This window comes from Anopheles ziemanni, chromosome X (assembly GCF_943734765.1).
Source record: "Anopheles ziemanni chromosome X, idAnoZiCoDA_A2_x.2, whole genome shotgun sequence".
Lineage (NCBI taxonomy): Eukaryota > Metazoa > Arthropoda > Insecta > Diptera > Culicidae > Anopheles > Anopheles ziemanni.
The window spans coordinates 14,858,742-14,878,909 of NC_080707.1; the positions used below are offsets into that span (position 1 = coordinate 14,858,742).

At 48.2% G+C, this 20,168-nt stretch overlaps 1 protein-coding gene across 1 annotated transcript in view; it reads left to right on the forward strand.

The window, feature by feature from the left end:
- Positions 1–18,942, forward strand: part of LOC131291137 (netrin-1-like) — an 83,508-nt gene extending 64,566 nt beyond the window's left edge. Inside the window, exons 3-7 of the mRNA XM_058320329.1 lie at positions 2,778–2,927; positions 3,065–3,229; positions 15,382–15,447; positions 18,418–18,712; positions 18,798–18,942. Of these exons, the coding sequence (XP_058176312.1) occupies positions 2,778–2,927; positions 3,065–3,229; positions 15,382–15,447; positions 18,418–18,712; positions 18,798–18,942 (821 nt within the window). The remainder of the gene's footprint in view (positions 1–2,777; positions 2,928–3,064; positions 3,230–15,381; positions 15,448–18,417; positions 18,713–18,797) is intronic.
- Positions 18,943–20,168: the final 1,226 nt, after the last annotated feature.

Here is a 20,168-nt window from a genome sequence, read left to right on the forward strand (position 1 = left end):
CCGAACATAAACAAATACTAACTGGACTACTGCCCGGTTTCCCGGTCTCAACAGAGCAGAAGGGGAGAACGATGCGCGTAATCAGGAAGTGGAAGACCCCTCGGTAAAAGGCAACTTCACGTCAATCGGCTCGAGTATGGCACACCGGCTCCAAAGCGCAAAACGTGGACGACCCTTTGAAGTATCGGTCGCTCGTTTAAACGGTCAAGTGGGGTTCCCTCTGCAGCTATGGACCGGGGCTCCTATCATGTCCACAACGGTCCACCGGGGACTAGAGAAATATTGACCGCTACCGGCGGCACGACAATGTTGCCAATCGAACACTCACTCCACCGCTTCTTGCTGGTCCATGGACCGAAACCGAGGTAAAGCAATTGCTTGGATCGAACAGTGCGAAATAAAAATGACCCTCCCGGGGACAAGATATGGAGGTATTTAATAGAAGTGCCCTATCGGCGCCGGAAGGGAACGAGCTGTACATCTCTCTCGGTGCAATTTCTAACGGAAAACAATCAGGTCCTTTGAGGGTAGGAATGACCCAAAGACATTGGACTCCGCTGATAAAGACAATCACCGTGCGGGATTTCTAGTGGGTTGTAAATTTTGAAAACGTCCCTCTGTGTTGAGCAAAAGAAAGGAGACGCCATAACGCTTCTGGTGCGAGTACATCATTCACCGTCCAGCCCTTCGAGCGACGGACATTAAAATCGCATCCTTTTTCCCAGATCCTTGCCGGGTTTTTAGGAACCTCCTCAATAGCGCTCTGCTGTTCCCTTCCAAGCAACGATACCATCTCCACGCTATCTTGCCATCTTCCTTCAGGCGAAAAACAAAAGAACCGAAAACCGAAAGTTCTCCTCGGGATGGACCGAAGTCTCCCAGCTGAAAATTGAAAAATTCAACTCATACATCAACGGCTGCGGCGGAGGGTGCGCGGGTTGCATCGAAAAGGTGGGCATCCCATCAAACCGCCTCAGGAATGCAGCAGGCGCGTACATCATCGTATCGGGAAGGAAAATTGAAAACGGTCCCGATATGATCACGTTTGCAATAAAAATATTACACTCGAACTCGCCGCACTCCCTTGAGGCAGTGTAATGCCCCACTCGTCGCTTGCTTAATGTGTGAGACACACCAGTTCGTCGATCCGGTGTTCCCCCCACCTGCGGTAGTGAAAAGTGCGTCATTTTTTTGCGTCTCGAAACAGGATTAACTCGTAAAAGGCACGGAAAAGGAGAGCACACTCAATAAAGGCGGAAGGTAGTATTTCACCTGCCGGGCCGTCACGTCACATAAAACCCCAAAGAGGAGTCTTCTGGAGTGGGCACAGTAGCAGCACATCAATGTTTGGCTATCCTTGGGCTAAGTGTGAACGAACTCCCGAGTGTGCTTAATCCCGGAGTGGTAACAACAACTAAAAAACAAAATAAAATACACACACACACACAGTGGAATGAAACCGCCCGGCAGCATTAGCGACATGATTAACGACCGCCCGGGGCAGTTAACCTCGATTGGCCCGCGATTCCGAGACGGTAGTCGCACCGGTCTCCCTTCCGCCGGGGCCAGGAATGGGGGGGGGGGGGGGGGGCGAAATAATCGACAAACGGGTTGTATATATCCTCTCCCGCTATCCCGTAACGCATCGTTACGATACTGCCTGTTACGGGCAGTAAAAACGAGGTTTACGACGGGATTTGCTCGCCTGATTGTCTGCGTCTGTGTGTGTGTGTGTGTGTGTGTGTGTGTGTGCAGTTTTTTTTAACGACAATCGTCGCCATTTAAAGATGCACCCCCCCAGTGGACACCCAAGAAGGAGTTGCAAGTTTGAGAATGAGAACTTTGGCATGAACTCTTCTTCAGTCCAAAATTAAAATCAGGTGCAATAGCGGACATATGGAACTGGAACTTAATATTGAGTTCAATCCACAGTGTCGCTTCTGTAAAGCTCTGATAAACCTATATGAGAAGGCAGACGGTCAGAATACAACATCAAGGACGATAAATGAATAAACCTAATGACTTATATTAGTATATGAATAACGGACGGACTATAAAATGAAACATGTTAAGACCCAGCGCAAGGTGATTCTAAGGAATAGTATTTGAATATTTGCGTCTCATAAACCCAAGATTAATTCAAATTAGTGTTGTGCGATTCTGAAGCAGATTCATCATTCTGGATTATTCTTTGTAAAGAATTAATGAATCCGAATCTTCATATTAAAGATTAATGAATCTTCAAATATCCATGAATCTCTAATAAAAAATTTAAGAAGTTCAAAACGTCAATAAAATAGTGAAGGGAAGACACCAACAGGAAGAGGATCGAAAGATACATGAAGCCATCATTGAGGATTCGAATCTCAACACATTGATGAATATTGCTCTCTCATTAAAAGATTCATGAAACTTTCACATTAATGGATCTGAATTTAAGTTACCCAACTCTAATAATATGTCTTAAAGATTAATATTACCAATATAATTTATCCATTGAACCTAATACTCAAACGACTCCTCATGGAAGATATTCAAGGATTTTGAGGCATTTTGGGAAGCGCTCCCCAAACATCTCCCGGTGTTGCGAAAGGGGATAGCTCATATGGCAGCTTTCAAGCTGAACTCCTGTTGGGCACAATTAAATAAGGCTATCGACGTCAAGAAATATCAGATGATGGACAGATGACGCTGGCGGCATTAGATTGAACATTACCGGAGAGCCATGTTGATGCTGATGTTCTCCCGTTTCCCTTTTCTCGTGCCTTCTCTTCCAGCCTGCGACTGCCATCCGATCGGATCGTCCGGGAAAACCTGCAACCACACGACGGGCCAGTGTCCGTGCAAGGACGGTGTGGCCGGGCTCACCTGCAACCGGTGCGCCCGTGGCTACCAGCAGAGCCGCTCCCATATCGCACCGTGCATCAGTAAGCTCAACCAGCAGGCCATCATCTCACAATCCTATATCCAACGGGCTGTGTGGAATGTTTCACTTTTTTTCCTCTTCTCTCTCTCTTTCTTTCTCTCCATTGTCGTTTGCTTCTCGGGCTCGTTTGCGATGCAGAAATCCCTCGGGTGATAAGCATGGTCCATCCGCAGAACACCGCCCCGGAAGGACACCAGCCTCATCATCAGCATCAGCATCACTACCACAAGCCGGCCGGTGGCAGCAGCAGCAGCAGCCAGCACGATCCGGACGCGACCTCCTACCGCACGGATGCCGGACGGGGTAAGTAAGTGCCGCTTTTCATCATTCTTCATCACTCATTTCCACCCACCCTTCCTTTCTCCGAAGCCACACTACTCACTGCCCTCAGTTCCACAAATATCCCAACTGCCCGATGAACCACTTACCTTGTGGACGCGCTTGGAGTGTGAAAAACAAATTAGGCGTCGTGCGAGATTAATCTCACGCTCGTATGATGTCGGCCCTTCCGTGCGGTACTATGACTATAAACGACCAACCACGGATGCAAGCCTGCCCGGTTATCAATTAGTACGTTAATTCACTTATCTAAAGTAAATTAGTGAAGGTAAAAAACTTGCTGCAGTCGTAAAACATCAAGGCTTCGAGTCGCACGTCTTATATCAAACCAGGGCCACCAGTCTGTCTTAGTCCTGCAGCTACGAAATAAGTCTCTTCAGTATGAGTTACCCACGGACCATGCGAATAATGGCAGGAACTTCACTTTTGCGACTATGAACTTGACATGCAAGCCGTACTCTAATATCTCCCTTTTGGTAAAAGGTAAAGCAAATTCGGTGGTAAATGGTTGGCGCCGGTCTGACTTGGACCTTCCAGGTACTAACACTCTTACTTCAGAGAGTCCCGAATTAGACCATTCAAAATCAGGCCCCTTTTTTTAGTTCGTTTTTGGGATTTGAACCCATGACTAACCTTCTGCTGAGGAAGTGCCTGGAGTCATGGTAGGAACTCCATTTTTGTGACTATGAATATAAAACCCTGCAAAACAAACTTTAATATCTCCCTTTTGGTACAAGGTCAAGCAAATCCGAAGGTTTGAACCGCTCTGAGTTGGACCTTCGAGGTACTAACACTCTTACTTCAGAGAGTCCCGAATTAGACCATTCAAAATCAGGCCCCTTTTTTGAGTTCGTTTTTGGGATTTGAACCCATGACTAACCTTCTGCTGAGGAAGTGCCTGGAGTCATGACAGGAACTTCACTTTTGCGACTATGAACTTGACATGCAAGCCTAACTTTAATATCTCCCTTTGAGTCAAGCAAATCCGAAGGTAGTTGGAACCGCTCTGAGTTGGACCTTCCAGGTACTCACGAATTAGACCATTACTACCATACTTCCAGAGAATCACGAATTAGACCATTCAAAATCATGCCTTATTTTTGAGTTCGTTTTTGGGATTTGAACCCATGACTAACCTTCTGTAGAGGACGTGATTCGTTAGTACCTGCTTCGATCTAAGATGAGTTTCTAAGGTGTTCCAAAATCCGAAAGGATATTGTTGAAACAATTCAGAAAACTCTGTTACCAAAGAAAAAAAACCTGACGTAACACTCGCTGCATAAGCCAGAGAACGGTCCAGCTTAACTCCGGAAGCACCGGCACCGTTACACCAACCAACCTTCCCCAGTCCCCCTCCGTGGTCATCCCACGGAGGGAGAATCAATTTTGAAAATATAAATTTCCCATCCACCGCCGCCGCCGCCGCCAGCAGGTCTTCCTCCTCGAGCGTGCGGAGCCGTAAATCGCTCCGGCACACAAAAGCACTTGTCGCCGCTTGTGGAAGGCCGCGAAGATGGCCCAAGAATACCCCGTTATGAGCACCAAACGGCCACATGCCGCCAAAGGGCCAGGGCTGTACGCCCGGACTGTGTGTGTGTGTGTGTATTGAACCGGGTTTCCGTCCGAAAAAAGCTCTTGTTCTTGTTTATTTCGGAACGTTCGGGCTACTTCCCCACCCCCCCCCCCCCCCCCCCCCCGGCTGCCCTCTGTCACCCGCTTCTCACCCCTTGCTCTCTGGTAGAAAATGAAAAGTAATAATAATGCCGTCGGCGGAGCACTACGTAGCATGTCCCGAGTTAGGTCCCGGCCTGCATCGTGCAATCTTAAATGAGACGATTTATTGCACTTCGTTTCTGGTGCGCAGGGAGCCGCCGCATGGTGGCGGGCGGCGCCTCCGGATACGGTACGTAAGGTGCAGGGTGAGCCCTGAAGATGGAGGAGAGATGCTGTGTGCTCTCCACGCGCGCCATTCCAGACCGTTTCCCGTTTCAGCCTTCTCGGGTGCTGCTTGTACTCGAATGCAACGGCCTGAAAACGTGCCCCAAGCTGTCTACCCCCGTCGCCTCAGCGGGACCCTCCTTCTTCGGGCCAGCTGGAGAAAAGTGGCAAACTTTGGACTTCTATTGTTTCCCGAGCGCGGGGAGGGGAAGTACCGTGGAATGTCACGGCGGAAGTCAATGTAGCCAAAACAAGTCAAACAAACCGCAGGGCATCTAGAGCGAACACTCACATCCTCTCGGGTTTCGCTCGGGCTAAAAGGCACGTAACACTAACATTACCGTCCTACACCACCGCTCATCCCCTTCCTTTTCCGACATTCCGAGGAGCGTGCGACATTCCCGCAAAATTGTTCCGTAGCGCCATGCGACACAAAAGCCGGCGAGTTTATCTGTTACATTCCTGGCCGTTGTCGTTGTCGAAAGTTCAGCCACACAATAGGAAGTAGTGGTTGGTTGGAGTTGGATGAACCTCGAACGCATTCCCCGGAACGTTCGATCCTCCCGCTTGCGCCGCTCCCGAAATTGAGAGACCTCAAATTGGCGGTTCAATCCCTCTGGAGAGATCCCCGCCTGCCCAACACAGCGGGAGTTTGCCATTTAAATATTGAACAAAATGGAGGACACGGGAACAATCAACATGCACCGGCGCACTGATAGCCTCCCGGGAGCTGGCGATATAGTTTCACGAGAGAGATTTAAAGCAAATCGTACGCGGACCTCTCGAGATCTCCTACAGAAACAAACAGATCTCGTACAGAAAAACAAACGCAAACGCAAGCAAGCATGCAACCACAACAACCCGTTTTGTCGATGCTGTGAAAGATTGCACTTCCAATCACGCGCGCCTTCCCCTTCCCCTCTCCCAGCCCGAACAGGACGCGATTTGTTGAACAACTGCGGCGCTTAATTACGCGCAGCCTCGGGAAAAAGGCAGAAGTCGCCGCGCGAATAGCGGTGTTTTTCCACGCACAACAACACAAGCGCTACTTTGCTTCCACCAGAGTTAAGGAAAAAGAGGCGCGCGCGATCGCGTGCCCCCGGGTGCGATTTAATTAACTTTCAAACAACGAGCAGCGAACATGAATAATGTCGATCGAGAGAGGAGCAGCAGCGCGCGAGATCCCCCTATACACATCATAACTCCCTAGGGCGATGTTGATGTGTTGTGGGTGGTGAAGAAATGACATTGGAGCGGCGAGAAAAGTTCTAAAGGTCCTAGAGAAAGGAAGTACCCTCAACTGGATTCGAACCGGCGACGGGCGACATTTTAATTAGCCTCCTCTCCAACGCGTAACGCTCTGCACTACGGAGCTCGATCGATCGAAGCTGTCCTAAACGGGGGTAAAAACGGTATCCCGGTCGCAAGCGGCATACAGCTGAATCCAATGCTATTCCCCTGCACAAGATGCAGCTGGAATGGTACCGATTCACGCAGAGCAGTGAAAAACTGCATGCGCAGATATATTGTTGCATCCTGCAGCCGGTGCGAGGCGCGGCAGGATCGAGGGTGCGAAAAATCGGTTGCTTCAATAACGTCTCAACACCAAGGGCATCGTCGCCTTCATCTTTAGCTACTCTCCTGCCCCGGTCTCCGTTGCCGCCGTCCGCCCACCACCGACAACATTGGGCTTAACGCGTCAAATGCGCAAGCAGCGCTGATGGCGAAGATGATCAGGCTGTTCGCGGCTGTGAAACGCGACGCCCAGCTTAAACCTGAAACCTGCCGACGGCGGGCGGGGATCAGAGTCCGGGAGCGTCAGGTTCACCCTCCAAAGGGGTTCGGACTCCACCTCCAGCATCCAACAAATCCAAACCGAGCGCTATTTATCATGCATTCATTAATTTATCACATCACCATTATGGCGAAGTAATTTCGCATATTATGGAGATTTATCATAGTCCCCGTGCGTATCTCCCTCCTCCCTCTCTCTCTCCTGTCCACCTCATCTTCCTCATAAGCTCTTCCTAGAGGGCACGCGTGACAGGCCCGATTGCTTTCGCGGTGCTCCAAACCCGGGCTGCGCAATGGCGTAAGCTGGCTTGCCGACTGGTTGGCGGGGAGAGGCGGGGAGAGGAACAACCCCCGGAGGTTGACGCGGTTTGATTTAATAATGTTGTGCTGCTCGAACCACTTCTGCTCGTGGGCAGGCAGGCAGCCAAGCCAAGCCAAGCCAAGCCATGCCACCGTCATCAAACGTCTTCCTTCCGTGCGCTCTTTAATTCGCGTGAAGCTGCACTTTTGCGCGCTGCATCGGTTTTTAACAGCGTCTTCGCTTTCGGGGGTTTCGGTGCGACCCCAAAACGTAACCTTACGCGCAATGTTAATGAACAAAACATGTTGCGTATTGATTTAGTGCGCCCATCGCCCATTTGCGAGCAGTTGCGTTTGCGCGGCGTTTCCTTTTGCGACTCCGCTTCGGGCCGCCGACACTCTTCGGGTTGGGTTGGTTTTTAATTACAGCAAACCTTCACCGATACCTTTTTTTTCCTCGGTTTAGCTTGGATGAAATGTTGAAGCTTCCACATGATCCCAGCCTTCAAACAAATCGCTTGCCGTCAGTGAAAACTCTCTGCGTGTTTCCAAAACCTTGCTTCGATTCCATACGATTAAGCGACGGCTAGACATAGTGGAAATCGCACGAATTTTCCCCCCCGCCAACGGGAATCGCGCTGGACGACGGGAAACTCCATATGAAAAACGTCGATTTCGCAGTTGCTCAATTGAAACAAGTTGCATTCGCTTCAAACTCAATTTGAAAGTTATGCGCTCAAATTGTCATTCAAATGTAAACAAATGAACTTGTGTTGTTGTTTAAATCATTTTGTTGATCAAAGAAGATAAAACGTCTTTAAAAAAAAGCACAGTTGAAGAACTATAGTGAAAAGAATACGGACGATACTTTTCTTGAATGGGCCGAAGCCTGGTGCTTCATGAGGCTGCACTTGCTACAACAACGTCGGTGTATAGGCAACGTATATGGATGCGGCCGATGTTGTTGGAGAGAAACCAAAATGCGAGTAGTCTTCTATGCAAAATTTTGGAGGAGGAACTCGACAACACCATTCATAAACTTTATATATGATAATGATTCACAATTCCACTTTTAACTTGCCGCCAATTTAAATCACGTAAACAAACTAAAACGTAAACAAAGCTTCACGCTGACAGATCGGACGAATAAGCTCGTTCCCGTTGGATATTCTGTCGAAACTGGGCTACTTTTACGGGAAATTCCCGCCATGTTTAAACAGCGGTTTAGACATACAGTACCCCCATTTGGTCGGGATTTTCCGATTCGAAATAAACAACAAAAAAAACCCCCATGGTTTCCGGCGAGCTTTACGTCTGGAAAATCGACACTCATTCCGGGGCTTGCGCTGGAAAAAGTTCCACCGTGCGGATGTCGCTAACGCTAACCAAGCGCTTCGAAACTGCATCCAATTATCGCCATAAATCACGCTACCGACGGGGGATGGGAAAACGCGGCCAAAATTCCGGAAGCCCAAAATTCCGCCCGAACATCGGCTGCCGGGCGTTTTCCGAGAGGGGGGCCTTCTTTGAAAAATATGTGAATCGAGCCGGAATGGAACGCTAACAATGTTGCCACTTCTTGCCGCTCAAAACGTTTTTTTCTCCATTTCGTTTCTTTCGCTGTCAAAGCGGCTGGGAAATTTGCGCACTGCAAACGAGCGCATCGTTTTTCGCCGCTTTCGGAGTTACTATATCGACCGACTGGCCTCCCTCCCCGTCTTTTCCTTCTACTCAACCACTCGAACACGAATGACCGACCGAGCTAGTAGTGTAGTAATTCGAAATAATTACATTTTAATCCATCCCCGGTTTTGCGAGAGTCTCCGTACCCCCCGGAAGCAAAAGGAACCGAATTTTCCACCGAAAATTGGACGCATTCCAGGCAGTTTCGGCCGGGAAGGATTGTTCCACCACCACCACAAGCGCTCGTGCAAGCGGCGAACTGGGAAATCATCCCAAAATGTCCGATGCGATTTATGCGCTGGCGAGGGCGCTCCCATAAACATCGACATATTGTCGGCCAAATGTTGAAATCGTTTCGTGGGGTCCATTTTCCACGATGTGGACGTTTTCATCCGCCAGCGTAGCGACTTTTGTTTTCATATCATATTAATTTTTTGACCAAACGAAAATACGATGCGAACAAACAGAAGCACGAGCGCGGTTTTTCGCAGAGATTCGGAACCGGATTTTCCCTCCTTCCCACCCAGGGGTGGAGCTTTTGGGAAATCCCATAAGCTGTGCGTTCTAGGAGTTCGAGATCGAAAATGCAGGGACTAGCAGAAGCGAAACAAAAATATCCACCCGTAGGCGAACCGGACAGGGAAGCGAAAAACAAAACACTACCAGATTCAGATGTGTTGTTTCTTCCCGTTTCGCTTTAAAAAAACGCCGTTCGGGGGAAAAAATTCGGCAATCGGTAAAGCGGTCATAAGCCCCCGGGGGGGCGCTTGGAAGCGCACCAAGACTCCCGGACGAAGCTCCCGGAACCGATTTGTTCCTTGAGCACCACATCATGGAATTGGGAGTGGATTTGCAAAAGCAGCACGAACAAAAAACCAAAACTCCAGTGAGGAGGAAACAGAAGCAAAAAAGAAAACGCGCAGCATGTGGTTGAGTTCGCGTACAGGATTTGTCTCATCGCTTCGCGTTGTAAAGGATTCTCCCGGGTGCGTTTATTAACAAACCGCACTTTTTCGAAAGCACCTTGTTCGAGCGGGTGGGTTCATTTGTTTCCATTACCAGGCTATAATTCTCCCATTTCCAAGATGGATATCGATTGATCGAACATGCGGCGACATATCGGCAACGAAAAAAATGCGCTTACAAATAATCAAATTATCCCACCCTCCGGCACGTGTTCCGACTGTGCGATGCGGCCCGGCCCCGTTAAAGGCTCCATTTGCATTCCTTTAACGGGGCCGGGTTTTGTTTTGTGTTGTTTTCCTTTAGCGCCGGGTCGGGTCGTAAATTTTTACGCGTCCACAAACTCAATATACATTCCGTCATCGATTTCGAACGCACTATAGCGCCAGGCACCTGGCTCCGGCAGGGGTTGGCTTGGGTCTCTTCAACGACACCGGAATGTGTGGCAAACCAGCCGGAACGGTTATGACATCTCCTGATGGGAAAGTGGAAAATAAAGAACGTGTGAAACGCAAAGCATACCCAGAAAAAAAGGGCCTACCTTTTCCCCCCGACGGGGTCTACACAGTCGATGAAGACATTGAAGTGAGCCGAAGGAACAGGTGGTACATTATTCAGGCGGATCAGCTTCCCGGGGGAAATCTGCTCAAATATGACGCGTTCCGTTAGGTTTATTATGTACTGCCAGCATCGAACACTGCATCGACGGCGACCGCGTTGGGGAGATGCAGTGACGAAACCCGGGTGGCTTTACATAATCCAGCCCCAACCTGATCCGTTTCCGGTACGAAGAAAAACGACCAATGGGGAATCCTGAACTAGGAAGGAAGTAAAGTCTAACAAAAGTTTAAGTGAAAAGCAACGAAGTTGCAAACGTTTCAATCATTTAAGGCTGTTAAGAAATGTTTTATTTTGCCACAATGCTAGTCAATTCCGATCGAAATGTTTTGTTGTACATGTACCGTCTTTTTATCAACAGAAACGAGTGAGTTATCATTCATGATGTAAACTTGTTAAACATTCCCTGGTGTGTTATTTCTAACAATAATGTTTCGAAATTGCAAATAGCTTTTCATGCACAGTATTCCGCTTTGAATGCTCTTCAAACATGTATGAAACGCGCTATACCAATTAAAGTTGTCAGTTTTAATATAGTTTTACTTGTTCGTAGCGAGTGTTATCTAAGTAGCATTTATTTTAAAGAGCATTGATGAGCATAAGCAATAAAATTGAGGTTTATTAACACACTTGATAGCTTGACATAAAAGCATCTTGTTATGAAACATTTCAAATGAAAAAAACTTTCAGTTAATGATTGTTTAAAATCTTGCTGGCTCGTTATTCTTAAGGTCTTTACAAAAGATTAACAACTCTAACCAAAAGATAACATACAACACGAGTTGTTTCATATCCTTCGAACATACAGGAAATAGCCCGCAATGCTAGGAGAATTGTTTTTCCCAAATACATTTTTCTGTAAATGTCAATTCTCCGAAACTAAATCTATCTTTATTCAGTTTCATTGAAGCGTACTATTAAGAAAATTTTCAAAATATAACTTAAAAATGTTATCTAACTATAAAACATTTAATTTAAATAAGTTAAATTTCAATTTTAAATCACGAACATTCATGGCCCTTTTGGGTTGATGAATGTTCATGAATAATTTGCTCGATAGTTACATCCAGGACAATATGAACGCAATATATGTCTGTTTTAACCTAGTTTCCTTAAGTTTCTCTGAAACGAATGTTCCAACTAAGCATAATTAATGTTATTTTAAACAAACTTTACTCAATTGATAGTAAACTTTGATATTTTTGTACAAAATGTTTAGCCCAAAATACAAGAATCAACAAATGGAGGGGTTTCAATCTCTTCAATCATCTTTTTTATGTTTCTAAGTCCATTCTATTCTGGTTTTATTGTTTTATATAGAATGTTCAAACAAAATCAAATCTGTTTACTCTAAATCCTTCGGCGAGTTTTCACTACCGTCGTCTGAATAGAGCTGTCGTTCGACCGTAGAGAGAATTCTACACCCCACCGTGAGCGGTTCGAGCGGTTTGACAGGGCATCCTTCCATCCGTTCGCGCAAGGACTCTGGTGCCGCAAGTGAAATGTTGCCAGATTAAGATACGAGCACGGGCAGAAAGGGGGAAGAAAATAAAAGGAAACACATCACAATTCCCCTGTTCCGTTTACGGGGGTGCAAATCGGAGTTCCACCCGCAGAAATAGAAAAAAAACACGCACATCGCGCACAGCCACCCCCTTCCTTCCCTCCGGAAAACCTCCCCCGATTGCGATTTGTCGTTGGTACGATATGCCACAACTCCAGGACGGGGGAGTAAGGGGTTCTCCACCGCCAGGGATAAGCGGGGATCCCGGGAAGAGTGTTTTATTTTCGCAGCCGAAAACATTATATTTCAATTTTCCATCCAAAACAACAAAAAACCGCCAACACAAACGAGGGAACGATGGCCAAAAAAGATTATTCTTTGATCGGTAAAGGGGCGTGCGGTTAAGTGACAAAGGGACGAGGGAGCGGGGAGCACAAGAATACAAGAGCCTCCAGCGAGAGGGATGCAAAGAAAGGACGAACCCACAAACTGTTTGAGCGGTGTGATTTACTTTTCGTTTGTCTATATGAAAATTAGGGGCCTAACAGGCTTAACCGCAGTCCCTCCCGTCCGCTGCTCGTATCCTTTAATGTTTCGGTGTGGGGTTCTCCTGTCATTTCCATCGAGAGTAGCATCCCCATCCCTGTTGCCGCTTCCAAACGCCTGCCGATAATCCGCACCGCACACGCCATTTTTGCCCCTCGAACCAAATGTCAACTGCTATTATTGTACCCGTCGGCACTGTCATCGATGCTTCCGGGATGATGTCGGTCCGCGCGCCAACCCCCTTTGAGCAAACAATTGCCTCCCCCCTCGCCCTCCCCTACTGCCAGTGTTTCGTGTCGCCATTTGTCGCAATGCCGTCTCGCCTCGTAATCGGGCTGCGCGCGTTGTGCAACACCGGCGTTTTGTTTGCGTTCCGTTGACTGGCTGCTGAGCTCTTGAGCTAACAAACCACAATTCTTTCCCCGCCTGTACAACCCCCCCGGTGTGTCCACGGACGATGGGATCGTAAAACCCGGGCATGCCTCGCGTTGGCATTGGGGGCTAGACACGAAGCGCTTTCTCCGAAAATACTTCGGAGGTCAGCATTCTAGGGGCTGGGCGTTTTAATGATCCGTCCGCGAATTTTGCGATAAATCCTGGTGTGTTGCGAGCGTGTGCCAAAGAAAACAACGTTTCGCAAATGATCCACTGCCTACGACGGGGTTATCATCATCCGGGCTAGAACGAAGGAATGTGTTACCCTTACCCTTTTACCTTCTTCCTCCGCACTCCGTTTCCGTTGTTTTCTTCACACCAATGAAGGAACCCTTAGGAACCCCGCATGCGAGTTATTAGCGAGCACTGAGTGCTGGCTTCTAGTGGGCAAAAATGGGCACGATTTACGCTAACGATGTCATATTTGGCCCCGCTGTCGTATACGACGGGGAGTTATTATCGCAGTAACGGCGCCGAAACAATTACCGAAACCGGGGGAAAACCCCTCCCGGGAAGGCCCGTCGATGCCTCCGATTTCCGAGCATCGGAGTGCGCGATTAAACGGATTATCCTCCGGCTGCTGCGGACTCCGTACGATTCCGGGTCCGGTTTTATAATTGCACCCATATACATATCGGACACCTCACTTTCTCCCTCTCTCTATCTCTCTCTCTCCCTATTTGGCCAGGATGAGGGGTTTGCCACTGCCGGCAGCAACTGGTAGCCAACATAAATGTTTATGTGCCTGAAAGCCGCTGGGCAGTTTGGTTTTATCGTGTGTTTGCTCGTGCGCTTGCGAATTGCCCTAAAATTCACTTCCATCCGCAGCGGCAATCCCGCCCGCGTAAATCAACCCGCCCCCTCGCTACCCTTGCCCGTTGGGATTAGGACAGCGCCGCCGGAAGCAAGTGCGAAACCCGGTGCAGAAACGGTGCGAACGATTAGTGGTTGTTGTCACGGATAATGTGTAAACAAACGCCACCATTAGTAAGGCGGTGATTGCGGGGTGGGGAGGTGACGAAGGAGTGCGTGGAGAAAGGTAGTATGAATTTTAGCCCCCCACCCACGCATCCCCCCTCCCGGGCACGGGTCGGCTCTGCATTGCGGTATTGGAGCGCGTGGCTCGTGTGTAATCTAAATGGCCCCGGTCGCCATCTAACGGGTCTTAACGCCTAACACGCCTAACGCCTCGCCTCGGTCGATAAAAGCCGCACAACTACAAACGGCGGCTCCGGCTGGCGCACGGTGAAATTAATCCTGAATCATCGACGATCATAACTACACCGATCGGTCCGTCCCTTTGGCCGGTTTGCTTGCCGCCCCTAGGGGGGAAATGCCAGCTCCATTCGCACAGTGGGCTGAAGGGCGGGCCGCGTGGAGGGTTTGACCGCAACGGTGGCATATGTACCAGAAACTGTAATTTGAGAATTTTCCAAATTTTAGTAAATTTTCACTGCTAAACATCCGAGATATAGACAGTCGAAGGGAAAAGATGACACACCGTACATAGTTTTTTTGCTGTTAACTTTAGTCTAGGCTATCAAAAACCGACACTGAAATACTCAGCATCTCTGAATGCGAACCGTAGAAATATTATTATATCATACTGAAAACTCTTTTACAGACTCTTACAAATTATTCAGCTACGCAATTAAGATTGCAAAAAAAGAACTATTCGTCCCCGCACTCTCGATATGAATATCCATGGAAGTAAAAAGTGATGATGGGTAGAAATACCACGTCCCTTGCCCCAGATCACGGCACTCGAAAATGCGCCTGTTCCTAGCAAGGAAAACCGGTGGGAGATTTAACGCTTTGAAGCGTGGATTTTCACAACAATGATGACATTCAAACGCGATGATGAGAATCGATCACAAGAATGTGTTCAATCGGAAGAAACTGTAAAAGCCGCATGGTAACTTCCACGAACGCCAGGGATCTTGCCCACTGTGCTTGGGGACGGAGGTGTGCATTTAAATTCGCCAATCTGCGCCAACACCTCCAGCTACGGCCAGCGGTCTTATCCACATATCTACATGGGCATCATCATCATCATCATCATCATCATCATCTCCAGCACAATCCAATCGCCTCACACCTGCACCTCATCGAGCTCGCATCCTTCATCCTTCAACCGAACAACAACCAAACAAACCACCTCGATCGTCCATTCATTTTTTTTTCTATCGATCCTTTTTCTCCCTCTGCTTTCGATCACTCTCTCTCTCTCTCTTGCTCTTTGCCCTGCTCGGATCCGGATATTTTTTCTTTCTCTCGTCTTCTTTTTTCTCTTTCTTCGTTTCGTTCTCTCTTTCTCTCTTGTTTTCCATTGCAGAGTGCGGAAAATGCAGAATCGGCACAAAGCGGCTAAATCTGAACAAGTTCTGCAAAAGAGATTACGGTAAGTGTTGCTGTGATTACAATGTGGTACCACTGACGCTGCTGCTCAGTGGTTAAGTACTACTCACCGCCAAGCAAAACCACTATAGAAACACGCGCGTGTCATTTAGACCGGCCGAGATAATGGCGAAACCGGTGGAAAGTGTTGGCCCACCGGCGTCCGCAATGGTGGAGCACCTTTCCGACAATGTTGGGAAGGGGCACATGCATTTAAAGTACACTACCATGCTACACTCCCCTTGTAGATTAGGCACTTCCCAAACACTTATCCTACATGCGTTCCAAGTTGGGAATGCAAAACTTACCCGTGTTGGGAACGGACACCTTCAACACTAAGACACTTCTATCGATTCTTCTTTCTTCACTGAGACACTATCGATTTACACAATTGCACAAAATAAATCACCTAATTGCGTAGGAAAACTTTCACTTTTTATCACCGCACAACAAAACGAGGCAAATCGCGAACACGTACTGACAAGGCCGTCAAAATAGAGACTGAGAGCATCCAAACTTTGTTTACAAAAGAAAACAAAGAGAGGAAGAGAGCGCGATCGTGCGGTATGATCGATTGATAACGGGACATTCCCATTCATAAAATCGAGCAAAATTCGAATGTACTGTTATCGATCGATGAATTTGGTTGTCACATCTTACCGTTCTGCATATTTTCCTGCACTAGAGGTTTTGGGATTAAAAAACCTCGTTAATGGAACGCACATCCTAAGCTAAGGTGATAGTTTTGGCGGCCCAGTATGTTATATAGAATTTTATTTAGAATCTAGTATACAGTGAGTACATCTCTGGCATTATACTGATTAGCTGAAAGATATAAACAAGAAGAAGAGACTATATTTTAATTGGAACTGGCTACGTTCAGTTCCTCTTTAGATGGACAAGCTAATTTAAAATACAGGCTTCAAATGATCAGCCTCTTCTAGAATCCGTAAAGATCGCTTCTACCTGGCATCAATGTACTACTTGCCAGTACTGAATCGTAGCTGCGATCTCTGATTTTAAAACACCTTCCCACACTGCATCGTGATGTCATTCGACATTTGTTGGATTTGAGCGTTTTCCTTCGAGCAGACTTCGCGAGATTGCGTTGAACTTCGGAAGGCTTATTTCTCCGCGATCATCTGCGTTATTGCGCTTCCCAGTTTGTTCAATGCATCACCACACCTCGTGGGGAGTTATAATTCGCTACGGAGCAAATGGTTAGCGCCTGTCGCCTTCCTGTTGGTAAAACAATCTGTCTGCATTCAGGTCTGCGATGCATGGTAAACTCCCCCGGAGGGATGCCGCCGATGGTTCCCGTCTTTGAATGTGTAGCAAACGAATTAGCGTCTATTTCACAACGGCCCGGATGAACCTAACGGTGACCTTGGGGTAGCTAAGGGACGGCGACACAATTCCCACCAGTTACCGGGGTAAGGAGTGGTAGGTTTGGCCCAGGGAGTTTTCTCCTCAGTAGGTTTGCAAAAACACAAACGCCAGTTCACACCATACCGGAAGCAGCGATGGTGAGTGCTCAATTGTGTCGACTGTGTTGCCGCCAAATGCTGCGGACACAAAAAAAAACCACGAAACAAACAAACCGTACGATGCGCATCCTTCTCACAACAATGGTTAAGGTGCAACAGACAATATTTGCACCAAACCGGCAATTCGCACTTACCCAGCCGCTTTATCAGACGCGCGAAGCGCTGTTGGCAAAGAAATTAGCATAGACAAACGACAGGTCGGCAACGCCGCGGCCCGGAGTCGGGCGGAAATGGGGTTTGCCTAAAGAAATAAATATTTCAATTCCATCCCAGCGGACAGATCGACCATAAAAGGATCGTCGCAAGTGTCGAGAAGTGCTGCTTATCTTGATCTGCATGCATTTGGCGGGCGGATCATAAAACCGCGCGAAATTCCGTCGGCTCCTCCACGGCTGCCGTATGGAAACCCGGCGTGTCGCGAAAGGTGCTAACTCGATAACAGCTCGTTGGCGACCGTAAAAGCAACATTACCCATGACCAGCTTGGGACCGCGCTGCCTCGGCGGGTGCTCAGAACGGCCATCTGATCCCATCGATGTAATCCTCGATCGGATCGGACGCAATTATATCGTTTACAACCATCGGGGCTGGTTTTTCCATGGTATACGCTGGAACTGGAGCTCCCCGTAGTGTTAAGGGACGCCTACGGCACACACTGGATTCTAAGCGGCTTATATCCATAAACCATTCAGCTCTATTGCTTCATTAACGGCAACCCGCGGATCGTGAGATGTCATCCGGTTCCCGAAGGTGGTCGCCTACCGCAGATGATGTGCGACTTTATTGCAAGATTTGATGTAGATATGACAAGAATGCGTGGCGTTACTTTTATCCCGCTGACGCCGTGTCAGCGATCTCAGCTATGACATTGGCTCACACCCGGTAATCGACAATATATTACCTAGTTCCCCCCACATCGATTGGTGGAGGGTATAAACACCCTGTAAATGCGATTGGTGTTAAAGTAGCGCTAAAAGGATGGATCGGTTTTACGAGCAGCACTATCTCGGTGCCATTTGCAGCTGCAGCCTACACAGCAGTGTCCGCACAGCGTAATGGGGACGCTCTGGCGGCCATTTGCAATGCACGGGTGTATTTGCCACACTAACTAGATCGTGCTCGTGCGATGTTTGGTCTAGCCGTTGGCGCTTGATGGGTCCGGATTAAGATTACAAGATAATCCTCACCTGTCCGAGTACCGTTACGGCGACCGATAGTATGTAGTACAGAGCGTTGATCTTGTCGGAATCAGATAGAGTGTAATACTTAGGGTACACAAACTCCAGCATCTGCTAGTAATGGTTTCGCACGGTGACTGATAGTACGTACAGCAGAGTGTTGATATTGTTGCGGTCAGATCGGCTCCACTGTAATACTATAAGGTAGACGAACTCCAGCTAATATTGGTACTGGTTCCGCACTCCGTAGTGATAATGGCGAAGGTAATCGGAAGGGACATAAAGAGCGACAACGGAAACCTAAAAAGCCCCGGCAGCGCAAGCCGGTACCAGCAGGCACCGGCACCACAGCAGCACCAGCGATACCGCGACCGGGCGACCGAGGACGCGGCCGTGGTCAGGTTCCGCCTAAGCGTGCAGAAGGCGTTCAAGCGAAGCCGAAATCCCGCCAGCCCGCTGGCCAGCGCGACCAAGTGGGCGTCGGTGCCGTTCATCGTGAGCGCCCACGATCTCGAATGCCGCTGCCCAAAGATCAAAGTCAATAGGTAAGCTCTACCCGGGGGGAGGGGGAAGATAGGTGTAGGATCTCACTTTGCCTTACCACGGCGCGTTCACACGCCCTCTTTGCAGATCCTATCTGATTCTGGGCCGCGACTCCGAGGGACCACCGGGCGCACTGGGTGTCGGTCCACGGTCGATCGTGATCGAGTGGCGTGACGAGTGGCACCGGCGGCTGAGGAAGTTCCAGCGGCAGGCATCAAGGACCTGTGACTGATCCACCGCATCGGCGTACAACGAAGACTCCCAACGAACGGAGTAAGGACGACATCCATTGAGGCGGCGGCTGGCAGCTCCGCCTGTGAGCTGAGGGGAGGAAGTGAAGTGACTAAGCTAGAACCCACTCAACCTATTTATTATCACCCAACCAAACGTGTCCAACAACTATTATCCCCTATTCCCTATTATGATAAGTTCATCAAGCCTTTCGGCACTAAGGCGTAGACGATACTAAGGCGAGAATATAAGAGTACGGTATATACGGAACGCGTAGATTCGACGAGAGTTTGGAGGAAGATGCAGAGTTGGAATTGGAGGCAGCGTTTGCAGCAGGAGAAGGAAGATTTCTATTTGCGGTGACAGTACGCCGCTGCTATTCGATATCCTTTCGCTCATTTACAAGTAACGATTACATTCCACCAACGACGAGCTCGTGGTTCGGTTTACGGCGCACTAACTCGCATTCTGGACACTTCGACGGGCTATAGCATTGAGTTAGCGCGGAATCGTAGGACGTAGGGCAGGTTCTTGGGTACTCCAAGGACTTTTGCGCAACAAACCAAACAAAGTATAGTTCCTTCACGGTGGCAGATGACAATCGTTTTCGGACGTAATCGCAAATATCCGCTAGTAGCGCTTCTTCCACCGTCTAACACCGGATGCCAAAGCTAGGGAACTACGTGTGAAAGACGAGAAGACGAGAGGCCAGTAACCAGGAAGGCAACACAATTATCCTATCAATACACTTATACGGTTCATCGTTTTTTATATCAATTGCTGTTGACGTTTTTTGCGGTGGTTGCGATACTCGTGTTTGACCATTTGGCGTTTGACATAAAATCTAACGAATCATTTGATCCATAAATAACAAATCATCTGCATTAACATTACTCCCTAGAAAGCCCAACGTGCAACCGTCGGGCGATGAGACACGGGTGCAGCTTTTCCTGCGTCCGAGTCTCCACCTCGGTACGGTATAATTTAACAAAAAAACGAAACTAAAACGTAACGCATGGGAAGAGATATTTTTCGTATACATACACATATGTTTCTATTCCGCTGCCAGTCAAAGAAATCGTTTATTTTTCGATGCACTCGATGCCCAAGCGATGTAGCGAGCCCGAGTGCTTAGGGTTAATATACATCTTACACGCATCTAGCTATTATTTCCATGTTTTTCGTTATAGTAGATGGGATGTTCCATGTATACAACTAATTCAATAA